General features: G+C 54.9%; 1 protein-coding gene across 3 annotated transcripts in view; it reads left to right on the top strand.

Moving 5' to 3' along the window:
* Window positions 1-12698, top strand: part of KLHL25 (kelch like family member 25) — a 103507-nt gene that overhangs the window by 27847 nt on the left and 62962 nt on the right. For 2 of the 3 annotated variants that reach the window (XM_081229587.1, XM_081229586.1), the window contains exon 2: window positions 10039-11843. The exons of the other annotated variant lie outside the window; for it this stretch is intronic. In XM_081229587.1, the coding sequence (XP_081085713.1) occupies window positions 10050-11819 (1770 nt within the window). In that variant the 5' untranslated portion in view covers window positions 10039-10049 and the 3' untranslated portion in view covers window positions 11820-11843. The remainder of the gene's footprint in view (window positions 1-10038; window positions 11844-12698) is intronic. 3 annotated transcript variants of the gene reach the window in all.

Below are 12698 nucleotides of genomic sequence, written 5' to 3'. Positions count from 1 at the left end.
GGAAGGTTGTACCTTTCTAAGAATTTGTCCATTTCTTCTAGGTTGTCCATTTTAGTAGCATGTGGTGGTTTGTTGTAGTCTCCTATATTTTGTATTTCTGTGGTGTCCATTGTAAGTTCTCCTTTTTCATTTCTAATTTTATTGATTTGAGCCCTCTCCCTTTTTTTCTCAAAGAGTCTGGCTAAAGGTTTATCGGTTTTGTTTATCTTTTGAAGGAACCAGCTTTTTGTTTCATTGATTTTTTCTATTGTTTTCTTCTCTATTTCATTTATTTCTGGTCTCTATTGCTTCTTGGGCTTTTGGCTAAGATCAAGTGTATTTTTGCTCTGATCTTTATCATTTCTTTTTTTCCAGCTTTGGGCTTTGGTTCATCTTTCTCTAGTTGCTTTGGGTGTAAGTTTAGGTTGTTTATTTGAGATTTTTTTTGTTTCCTGAGGTAACATTGTATTGCTATAAACTTCCCTCTTAGAACTGTTAGCTGCATCCCATAGGTTTTGGATCATCATGCTTTCATTTTCATTTGTCTCTAGGTATTTTTTGATTTCCTCTTTGATTTCTTCAGTGATGCATTGGTCGATTAGTAACATATTGTTTAGCCTCCACGTGTTTGTGTTTTTTACAGTTTTTTTTTTTCCTGTAATTGACTTCTAATCTCATAGTGTTGTGGTCGGAAAAGATGTTTGATATGATTTCGATTTTTCTTAAATTCACCAAGGCTTGATTTGTGACCCAAGATGTGATCTCTCCTGGAGAATGTACCATGTGCACTTGAGAAGAAATTGTATTCTGTTGCTTTTGGATGCAGTGTTCTATAAGTATCAGTTAAGTCCATGTGGTCTAATGTGTCATTTAAGGGCTGTGTTTCCTTATTGATTTTCTGTCTGGATGATCTGTCCAGTGATGAAATTGGGGTGTTAAAGTCTCCCACTATTATTGTGTTACTGTCAATTTCTCCTTTTATGGCTGTTAGTATTTGCCTTATATATTGAGGTGCTCCTATGTTGTGTGCATATATATTTACAGTTCTTATATCTTCTTCTTAGGTTGATCCCTTGATCATTATGTAATGACCTTCCTTGTCTCTTGTAACAGTCTTTATTTTAAAGTCTATTTTGTCTGATATGAGTATTACTACTCCAGCTTTCTTTTGATTTCCACTTGCATGGAATACCTTTTTCCATCCCCTCACTTTGTTTGTACGTGTTCCTAGATCTGAAGTGTGTCTCTTGTAGACAGCATAAATATGGGTATTGTTTTTGTATCCATTCAGCCAGTCTATGTCTTTTGGTTGGAGCATTTAATCCATTTACAGTTAAGGTAATTATCAATATGTATGTTCTTATTGCCATTTTGTTCATTGTTTTGGGTTTGTTTTTGAAGGTCTTTTTTCTTCCCTTCCTCTTTTGTTCTCTTATGATTTGATGTCTATCTTTAATGTTGTATTTGGATTGCTTTTTCTTTTTTGTGTGTGTTTCTATTGTAGATTTTTGGTTTGTGGTTCCCATGAGGTTTTGTTATAGCAGTCTATATGTATGCCAGATTGTTTTAAATTGCTGGTCTCTTAATTTCCAATGCATTTCCAGTATCCTGCATTTGTATTCTTCTCACAATTGCTGGCATGATATTATATTTGTGTGTAGATGTTTACTTTATGTTTGCCTTTACTGGTGAGCTTTCCCATTCATAATTTTCTTGATTCTATTGTAGCTGTGGCCATTTCTTTTCCACTTAGAGAAGTTTCTTTAGGAATTTTTTTAAAGCTGGTTTGGTGGTGCTGAACTTTCTTAGCTTTTGGTTGTCTGTAGAGCTTTTGATTTCTCCATCAAATATGAATGAGAGCCTTGCTGGATAGAGTATTCTTGGTTGTAGATTCTTCCCTTTCATCAGTTTAAATATATAGTGCCATTCCCTTCAGGCTTGCAGAATTTCTACTGAAAAATCAGCTGAAAACCTTCTGGGGATTCCCTTGTGTGTTACTTCTTTTCCCTTGTGGCTTTTTATATTCTTTCTTTGTCTTTCATTTTTGTCGGTTTGAATAATATGTGTCTCATCATGTTCCTCACTGGGTTTATCTTGTATGGGACTCTGTGCTTCCTGGATTTGAGTGAGTGTTTCCTTTCTCATGTTAGGGAAGTTTTCAACTATTATGTCTTTAAATATTTTCTCACGTCCTTTCTCTCTTTTCCTTCTGGGACTCCTATAATGCAACTGTTTGTGTGTTTAATAGTGTTCCAGAGGTCTCTGAGACTGACCTTATTTCTTTTCATTTTTTTTTCTTTATTCTGCTCCACAGCTGTGATTTCCACCACTCTGTCTTTCAGTCAGTTATTCATTCTTCTGCCTCAGTTATTCTGCTATTGATTCCTCTAGTGTATTTTTCATTCCAGTTATTGTATTGTTCATCTCTGTTTGTTTGTTTTAAATCTTCTAGCTTTTTGTTAATCATCTCTTGTATCGTCTCAATCCTTGCCTCTTTTTCCAAGATCTTGGATCATCCTTACTATCATTACTCTAAATTCTCTTTCAGGTAGGTTGCCTATCTCCACTTCATTTAGTTGTTCTTGTGGGTTTTTGTCTTTTTCCTTCGTCTGGAACATATTTATCTACCATCTCATTTTGTCTAACTTTCTGTGTTTGTGGTTTCCTTTCTGCTGGCTGCAGGATCATAGCTCCTCTTGCTTCTGGTGTCTGCCCCTTGGTGGGTGAAGTTGGTCCTGGTGTTTGTGCAGGCTTCCTGGTGGGAGGGACTGGTGCCTGCCCAGTGGTGGATTCAGCTGGGTCTTGTCCCTGTAGTCAGCAGGGCCATGTCAAGTGGTGTGGTTAAAGGTGGCTGTGAGCTCCGTACACCTTTAGGCAGCCTGTCTGCTGATGGATAGGGCTGTTCCTATCCTGCTGTTTGGCCTGAGGCATTCCAGCACTGGCGCCTGCAGGCTGTTTGGTAGGGCCAGGCCTTGATGCCAAAATAGTGACCTCCAGGAGAGGTAATGCTGATCAATATTCTCTGGGGCCTCTGCCACCAGTGTCCTTGCTCCCTCCTCAGTCAGCCACAGCCTACCTCTGCCTCCCCAGGACACCCTCCAAGACTCATAAGTAGGTCCAGCCTTGGCTTCTATGGAGTTACTGCTTTGGGCTGGGTCCCAGTGTACATGAAATCTTGTGTGCGCCCTCTAAGAGTGGAGCCCCTGTTTGCTCCAGTCCTGTGGAGTTCCTGCACTCAAGCCCCACTGGCCTTCAAAGCCAAATGCTCTGGGGGTTCCTCCTCCTGATATCAGACCCTCAGGCTGGGGAACCTGACATGGGGCTCAGGACTCTTACTCCTGTGGGAGAGCCTCTATGATATAATGATTTTCCAATTTGTGGGTCGCCCACCTGGTGGGTATGCGATTTGATAATGCCGTGAAAGCCTCCGTCCTACCATCTTGTTGTGGCTCCTTCTTTGTCTTTGAATCTAAAATATCTTTTTTTCGGTAGGTCCCTGTTTTTCTTTGTTGAAGGCTCTTCAGCAGTTAGTTGTGATTTTGGTGTTTTCATGAGAGGAGGAGGTAGGCTCAAGTCCTTCTACTCCACCATGTTTTCCAGAAGAGAGGGGCTTTCTTTAGTTTGGATGCTTGCTGTCTCTTTCTTCAGCGTGTGCTGGCTGTTATCCCCTTGATATGGGGTGTGCAGGTGCAGTGGCCCTTGTGCACTCCCGGGATGGCGGGGACAGTGCTTGGTGCCTTTTCGCAGGTCTCATAGTAGTAGCTGCTGTCCGTGTATTCCTGGGAGACTGGGGGCAGCGCTTGGCACCCGCTTGCGTGTCTCATAGCAGCGACTCACGCCCACGCCTGGAACTCTGGTAGGCGGTGTCCTGTTGCCTGGGAGTGCTCACAGGGAAAGAAGCTCTTCTGGTGGTCCAACTCCTCTCCTCATGCCCCCTCCCCATAATGGCACCTTGCCTCTCTGGCAGGCCCAGGCTTCTTCCAAGTACTCCCTCAGTGGCCACACTCCAGCCTCTTTAGGCAGTCTCCATGCAGCCATCCCCGGTCCTCTCCCTGGATCTGACCTCTGAAGCCTGAGCTTTAGCTTCACCCAGCCCCCACCCGCACTGAAAGATGAGAGTCTCAGGCTGGGGAGCGCAGGGTGGCGGTGCCGACCTCCTCTGCAGGTTACTCTCCGTTTTGCCTTCCGCAGACCAGTTGCTGCACTCTCCTCCGAGGCTCTGAAGCTCCCCCTCCGTCCAGGCTCATGTCCCTGCCAGTGAGGAGACTTCCCAAGGTGCGGAAATCTTTCCTCCTTCACAGCTCCCTCCCTGGGGCGCAAGCCCCATACCGATTTCTTTCTTTTCCTTTTTCCTTTTGCCCTAGCCAGTTACATGGAGGTTTTCTTGCCCTTTCAGAAGTCTGAGGCCTTCTGCCGGTGTTCAGTAGGTGTTCTGTGCACATCGTTCCACTTGTAGGTGTATTTTTAATGTTTTTGTGGGAGCAGGTGAGCTCCCCAGCCTGTTCCTCCGCCATCTTGATCCCATCCCTTCTATCTGGTGCATTTTAACCTCTTTCCTGTAGGTAAGGACTGCAGTCGGGGAAGCGGAGCTGTTGTCGGAGGTGGATCAGTACCTCTTAGCAGGATGATAAAGTGCTCGCCAGGAGCATGGCAGTGTCATGCAGTTAATTTATGTGCCTTAAATTCATCAAAACCCGGGATGATGCTTAGGTCATCCAAATAGTCCTGAGATACGTACAGCTTGAGAGTGTCTGATTTTGGGGGTCCCCCAAAGGCAGGGGGCCATGGAGGCAGGCTTCCAAGAGTCTGGACAGACCTGACTCTGCACACACACTTCTGGTGCTCACCCTCCCTGCCACTGGGAACCTTTTGTCTTATACTCTCTTTGGATCCCCCAGCCCCTGCATAGGGCTGGGTGTGTAACTGGTACTGAACACTGGAAATCACCTCATGAAACCCATTCTTGGTGTCTAGGGTGGCCTCCCCTGGAGGTGAAGAGGGTGGCAGGACTCGCATAGCTAAAACCCCTTACTAAGGCCAGCAGTCCTGATCCCTGACTCAGGAACCGACGTCCCAGTGATCCTTTTACTAGTTGGGACTCCTGGTGGCAAGTGACAGAAAGGAAGGGGGCGGACTGGCTCAGGTCAGCAGGCTTGAGGGCCCCGCTCTCCTCCTCTGTTGAGCTCCCACCTCGGGCAGCACTTGGGCTCCCAGCCTCGGTTCAATCTGTCAGCAGCCCCAGGAACAGAGCCGGCCTCACCCCCTGCAGCTGAGTAAACATCGTAGACTAGAGTCTCCTGGGCGCATCCTGGGTGTGGGGCCCGTCAGTCTCCTGGGCTCGTCCTGGGTGTGGGCCCGTCACAGTGGCTGGGAGGATGCTGGAGCCCAGGGATGCACCACTTTGGCCAGCCCGTTGCCCTGCCTTGGATCCCGTGTCTAAACAGCCTGGAGTGGAGGAGGGTGGTTCCTGAGAACAGCTGGATGTTGGGGCAGGCAGGAGGGGGGCCGTGCTGGCTTGCGTGTCGTCACACCTACCTCGGCAGCATCCACAGCCATCTCAGTCTGCATCTTCTCTGGGTCTGGAGGGCAGCTGGGCGAGCACCGCAGTGGATGTTAGTGAGGTGAGCTTTATGCACCGTATGCGTCTCAGCTTCTTCATTTAGTCCAGTCAAGTGGTCACTCTGTGCCGGGTCCCATCAGCACCACACACGGTCCCCGCCTTCAGGGGCCAGAGATGCAGGAGGCAGATAAGCGCATGATGCTAAGTTGTGACGGGTGCTGCGAAGGCAGAAGTAGGGGAGGTGTGGGAAGGGGTGACCTCAACAAGGTGGCCGCTCTCAGGAGGCGCGAGAGTGAGCCACTCAGGAAAAATGGGGTGGGCAGGGGTGCGTTCCAGGCAGAAGAACAGCACGTGAAAAGGTCCTGAGGCCAGTGACAAGTGCGGCGCAGCCTGAGGGGCAGCTCTTTGGGATGTGGCAGGATGTGAGGACACAGGGGTAGCCAGTGGAGACCTGGAGGCCACAGTAGGGACCTGGGATTTTACTGAGGGTGCGGGGACGGCCCTGGAGAGTTTTGAGCTGGGCGTGGTGTGATCCAGGTGATGCTGTTTAAAAGGTAACTCTGGTCTCTGGATGAATTCAGACCCTGGAGGGCACGAGCAGAAGCAGAAGCTGGCGAGGGGCGTTTCTGTTAGTCCAGGGGAGAGACGGGTGGGGGGGAGGGTCAGGCCCAGGGCTCGTGTAGGAGGCGCAGCCACAGGACTTGTGGTGGCCTGGTTGTTGGGATGATGGGATGTGAGCACCAAGGAGCGTGTTGGTGGCATTTCCCAGATCGGGGGAGGAGCAGGTTTGGGGGAAATGCTGGACATGTTAGGGCTGAGGTAACGCTTCGGCTTCCAGATATTTTCTGGTGGAGGTGAGTCTCCTGAGGTGGGGCACACAGCATCCAGGGCCCCCGGCTTTCAGGCCTGTCCTCCCACACCGCTGGCCTGGAGCTGAAGGCAGCCCTGGGCACCCGTGGGCCTGGGTGGAGACTCGATTCGCAGTCTCTGCAGCCCCCTCCCTGTGTGTGGGCCTCAGCCTCCGTGTCTGTAACCTGGGGCCAGTGAGACTCTCCACCCCCACCCCGCCCCCAGAATCCTGGTGCTTCGGGGCTGGCCCTGGAAGACTGGCTCAGGTCCGGGCGCCTCCTGGGAGGAGGCGGGACAGACAGGGGAGGCGGCCCTCCTGGCAGGTGCTGCTGCTCTCGGCTCTGCTCAGAGGAGCCTGGGCCGGCAGCCGTCTGGGGGTGGGAACCCACTTGGGTGTGTCCGTGCGGCACGGGCTCTCGGCTGGGGTGGGAGTTGGCGTCAGCGGGCAGGCATCCTGGTGCTGAGCGAGACAGAGTCAGCCCAGGGGCCCCAGGCTGCCCACTCAGCGTTGCCCTTGGAGAGGTCACCACTTGACCTCATTCTCAGGGCAAACGTGGCTGCTCTGTTGGGGTTTGCCCTGCTTTTTGGCACCTTCTCAGCCTTTGAGTCCTGCTTCGTCCTGCCCTTAACGCCCTCCAAAGGGAGTCTCCACCTGGATCCCTCCCAGGGCGGCCCTGTTAACAGCCCCCCAGAGTGGAGGGGGGCCCAGCCCATTCTCACAGCCTCAGTGCCAGCTGCCTCAGCATGGACCTGGGCCCGGGAGGGAGGGAAGCGTGCCACACGGGGCCAGAAAACCCAAGAGGGCCTTCGCCTGACGGGCTGAGAGTGTGTGTCCGCATGTGACTGTGGGAGGAAAGCAGGTCCGTCCACTCTCTGGCTAGCCCCAGGGCCAGGCCCTGTGGGCAGCCTCTGAGCCCACCGCCCCCCAGGAGCAGCTACTAGTGACGTCCTGTTTGCACGGCAGAGAGCTGGCATTCCAACCCGGGGCTGTCTGTAAAGTGAGTCCAGGAGGAGCTGGGCACCACGCATGGGTGTCCAAGCCCCAGCATTCAAGGCTACATTCACGTGGAGCTCAGAAGCGGCCTGGTTTCCTGGCTGGGGTGGGGCACAGGGCGAGGGCAGTGAGGTGCTCAGGGGCCCAGAGCAGGCGGGGCCTGTGGAACAGCAGGAACCGAGGTCAAGCCTCAGCATCAGGGCCCTGGATTGGAGTCCCCGGAGCCAGTCCCCCAAGTGGCACACAGATCAAAGGCCACATCCCTCCAACAGCCCAGACACACGGGAGCCAGATGGATAGTCACCAGGTGGATGGCCACATTTGGGAAAGTGCCCGGTGATCAAGGAGGCAGAAGCCGGAATGAGGATTTAGCAGTCATGTGAGATTTGGGGAGCCGTGCTGCAAGGCTGGAATTCAGGTTAGGCAATTCAGACCTAGGGGGGCAGGGGGGCTTCCCAGGAAGCCTCTGCGGCCAGGTCGGCGCAGTCTCTCATCTCTGCAGTGCCTGGCCACAGGGCCAGGCTCGGGGGTCAAGCTCTGTAAATAAGTGCCAACAAGTGCGGGACTCTCAGAGGCCTGAGTAGAGCAGGGACTTTGTCTTACAATAGAGAAAACTAAGTTGCAGAGGAGGGGAGAGGTGCCCTAGGGCAGGTGGTAGAGTGGGGACCACCGTGTACAGCCTGGACGTCGGGTCCAGCACTCTCCCGCCCCTGTGGGCTGCACACGGACACACACACCCATCAGGAGAACCTCTAACCTGGAGCTCAGTGCTCCGCGGTGGCAGGTTTGCACTGCAGGGACCCTGACGGGTCATCGGCCCGCAGTCCGCCTGGAGCTTGGGGGCCAGAGCAGCAAGGCCAGGCCCAGCCCCTGTGTCTTCCCTGCCCCAGCCCGGGAGCAGGGGCCTTGCCCGGGCAGCTCTGATCACGTCACTCGGTGGCTTCCCTCTCTCTTTGCCAGGAGAGGAGTGTGCAAGGGAGAGAGCAGTGCACTTGGACAGTAATTTACAATCCAGTGAAGTATGAGATCGCAGCCTTCCTTTTTTTTTTTTTTAAACTTTATTTTATTTTATTTTATTTGCTGTACGCGGGCCTCTCACTGCTGTGGCCTCTCCCGTTGCGGAGTACAGGCTCCGGACACACAGGCTCCGCGGCCATGGCTCGCGGGCCCAGCCGCTGCGCGGCACGTGGGATCCTCCGGGATAGGGGCACGAACCCGTGTCCCCTGCATCGGCAGGCGGACTCTCAACCACTGCGCCACCAGGGAAGCCCCGCAGCCTTCCTTTACCAGATTATTACTTAAATACAAAATTGACTTGGAGCGGGGAGTGGGGGGAGTTTACACTTCTGAAAATATAAATGAAAAAGAAGGGGTTTTTCTGGCCTCCTTACCAGTGGGAAGGAGGAAGCCCAGGCTTTTGGGGTCAGGACGCTGAATGCAGTTTGCTTTTTGGCCACTTTCTCTTGAGGCCTAGGATCTTTGCCTGCCGTCTGGCTGAGCCTCATTCCCATAGTACCACAGTGGGGTCTTGGGTCATGCCATCGGCCAGACTTTAATCCAAGTGCTCTGGAATCACCACGTTCCAGTGGGTGACGAGCCTGTGTCTGTCTGCTCTGGGGACCCACACTCTGAGCCCCAGGTCCCGGGCCCGGCAGAGGACGCCAGACGAGGGGGCAGGTGGAGCGTTCACTGTGGCCCGGGAGCCTGGAGTCGCCTGTCGGGACCAGGGAGGCTCCGATGGCTACAGGTTTTCCTGCTGCTTTGGTTGAGGCAAATCTGGCTTGCTTTAGCGTCCCGCTGTCACCCAGGACTTTGTCTTGGCTTTCCCTTGGGACCTCGGAATCTAGCAGGTGTCCAGAGGGTGAGCCACAGGCCAGCTGGCGTCATCTCCACACCTTGCTTATCGCAGCTGGGTCCGGAGGCCTCTGGAGAGCCCTGGATTTGCAGAATGTGTCTATGCTGAGCGCTTGGGCTGTTACAGCAGTTCTTGGGGAACTTTCCAAGGGCAAGGGGTGTGAGGGGCGTGGCCAGGGCTGCTTGGAGCCCAGCTCAGGACAGGGCGTGCTGGGAGCAGAGGGGGGCGTAAGGCTCTGTGTGGGGTCTGTGGCTCTTTGGGAACGGCTTTCAAAAGTCTTCCTGCAGGAATCCCTGTCTCCTTGGGCCAATGGGGGGTAGAGATTGGGCTGGAACCAGACAGCCCACGAGGGAATTCTGGCTGCGGCGCGTGAGGCAGCCACTTTGCGTCTCTGAGCCTTGGCTTCCCCAGCTGCAGAATGGGGCCACACAGTAGCAGCCCCGGACGGTGGAATGCGTCCAGAGCACACGCTCCTTAGCGCTGCCCTGCTGTCTTCTTAACCAGGCTGGGGACACTATTGCACGTTCTAGCAACCACGGGAGGCAGCTGCAGCTCGAGGTCACTCAAGGAGGCTCGTATCCAGAGCTGGTGCAAAAGCGGTTGGTCTGAACCCCAGCCTCTACCATCTGACTCGTCCTTGGCTGGCAGATTGAGGGGTGGGGCTTGGGCCGGGTTTCGAAGAGCCGAGCAGAGAGCAGGGGTGGAGGGGGCGGGCCGGCCATGCTTGGGGGCTGAGCGGGGCTCTGCGGGGGCGCCAGGTCCTGGCCCCTCTCACCTGTGGCGTTGTCCCCCCGCTGGCAGGTTGGCTCAGCATGTCGGTCAGCGTCCATGAGACCCGCAAGTCGCGGAGCAGCACGGGCTCCATGAACATCACGCTGTTCCACAAGGCCTCGCACCCCGACTGCGTGCTGGCGCACCTCAACACGCTGCGCAAGCACCGCATGTTCACGGACGTCACGCTCTGGGCCGGCGACCGCGCCTTCCCCTGCCACCGCGCCGTGCTGGCCGCCTCCAGCCGCTACTTCGAGGCCATGTTCAGCCACGGCCTGCGGGAGAGCCGCGACGACGCGGTCAACTTCCAGGACAACCTGCATCCCGAGGTGCTGGAGCTGCTGCTGGACTTTGCCTACTCGTCCCGCATCGTCATCAACGAGGAGAACGCAGAGTCGCTGCTCGAGGCGGGCGACATGCTGCAGTTCCACGACGTGCGCGATGCGGCTGCCGAGTTCCTGGAGAAGAACCTGTTCCCGTCCAACTGCCTGGGCATGATGCTGCTGTCGGACGCCCACCAGTGCCGCCGGCTCTACGAGTTCTCGTGGCGCATGTGCCTGGTGCACTTTGAGGCCGTGCGGCAGAGCGAGGACTTCAACAGCCTGTCCAAGGACACCCTGCTGGACCTCATCTCGAGTGACGAGCTGGAGGCGGAGGACGAGCGCGTGGTCTTCGAGGCCATCCTGCAGTGGGTCAGGCATGACCTGGAGCGACGCAAGGCCCACCTGCCCGAGCTGCTGCGCGGCGTGCGGCTGGCTCTGCTGCCGTCCGACTGCCTGAAGGAGGCCGTGTCTGGCGAGGCCCTGCTCATGGCCGACGAGCGCACGCGGCTCATCGTGGACGAGGCGCTGCGCTGCAAGGCCCGCATCCTACAGAACGACGGCGTGGTCACCAGCCCCTGTGCCCGTCCGCGCAGGGCCGGACACACGCTGCTCATCCTCGGGGGCCAGACCTTCATGTGTGACAAGATCTACCAGGTGGACCACAAGGCCAAGGAGATCATCCCCAAGGCGGACCTGCCCAGCCCCCGCAAGGAGTTCAGCGCCTCAGCCATCGGCTGCAAGGTCTATGTGACCGGGGGCCGGGGCTCCGAGAACGGGGTCTCCAAGGACGTGTGGGTGTACAACACCGTCCACGAGGAGTGGTCCAAGGCGGCGCCCATGCTCATCGCCCGCTTCGGCCACGGCTCGGCCGAGCTGGAGAACTGCCTCTACGTGGTCGGGGGGCACACGTCCCTGGCTGGCGTCTTCCCGGCCTCACCGTCTGTCTCCCTGAAGCAGGTGGAGAAGTACGACCCCGGGGCTAACAAGTGGACGATGGTGGCCCCGCTGAGGGATGGCGTCAGCAATGCCGCGGTCGTGAGCGCCAAGCTGAAGCTCTTTGTCTTTGGGGGGACCAGCATCCACCGGGACATGGTGTCCAAAGTCCAGTGCTACGACCCTGCAGAGAACCGGTGGACGATCAAGGCCGAGTGTCCCCAGCCTTGGCGGTACACCGCTGCCGCCGTCCTGGGCAGCCAGATATTCATCATGGGAGGCGACACAGAGTTCACAGCTGCCTCGGCCTACCGCTTCGACTGCGAGACCAACCAGTGGACGCGGATCGGGGACATGACTGCCAAGCGCATGTCCTGCCACGCCCTGGCCTCAGGCAACAAGCTCTACGTGGTGGGGGGCTACTTCGGGACCCAGCGGTGTAAGACCCTGGACTGCTATGACCCCACCTCGGACACGTGGAACTGCATCACCACCGTGCCCTACTCGCTCATCCCCACGGCCTTCGTCAGCACCTGGAAGCACCTGCCCGCATGAGGCGCACCTGTAGAGCCCAACCAGGTGAGCCCCCACACCCCAGGCCTGATCCCACTCCGAGTAAAGGCTGCATCTTCCGTGGAAGGCCGGGCGAGGCAGGACAGCAGGTGACTGGGGGGCTCTGGGACCCTTTTTCAACTCTGGAGCAGGAGCCTGGCTCTACCCCTTACTTGCAGTTGATCTTGAGCAAAACACATAACCCCTCTGCCAAATGTGGGTGACAATCTTAGACTGGGGCGGTGGTTCCCAGGCATGGCCGCAGGTCAGAGTCCCCGGGGGGTCTTTTGACAATCCTATGTGGAGTCTAGGCCAACCTGTGAAGTCTAAGGGCACAGTCTCCACGCAAGGGCACCCTCTCTCTGACACCAGCTGCGAGGTCGGGGTTCCCCAGAACCGTCTCAGGTCCAGCACTCACTAAAGGACTCATGAATGTGCTGAAGGCATATGTGCATGGTTATGGTTTATTATGGGCAAAGGATACAGATAAAGATCAGAGGGCAGAGATGCATGGGTCAGAGTCCTGGACGGGGGTCCAAATGCAAAGCATCCCTTGTCCACTCCCCATGGGGTTGGGACACTGTTACTCTCGCAGCATCAGTGAATGACAGCACGCACGGAATGCTGCCCGCCAGGGGAGCTCACAGAAGCTGCGGTGTCCAGAATTTTTAGCGGGGCCCCATCACGTGGGCACGACCGATTGATCATGTCCCCGTGGTTACTCTCAAGTCAGCTGGTCCAGCGTGACCCAAAGCCCCCACCCTAAACAAAGACACTCCTATCAGGTGTGACCCAGATCACCTCCCAGAAGCCAAGGGCAAAGGCCAGATCTCTGTTGGGGCAAAGGCCACAAATTCTGTCCTATTCAGATGCTAAGCCCAG

This window comes from Mesoplodon bidens, assembly GCF_964165515.1.
Source record: "Mesoplodon bidens genome assembly, chromosome: 3".
Classification (NCBI taxonomy): Eukaryota; Metazoa; Chordata; class Mammalia; order Artiodactyla; family Ziphiidae; genus Mesoplodon; species Mesoplodon bidens.
This window is presented reverse-complemented; position numbering and strand designations above follow the sequence as displayed.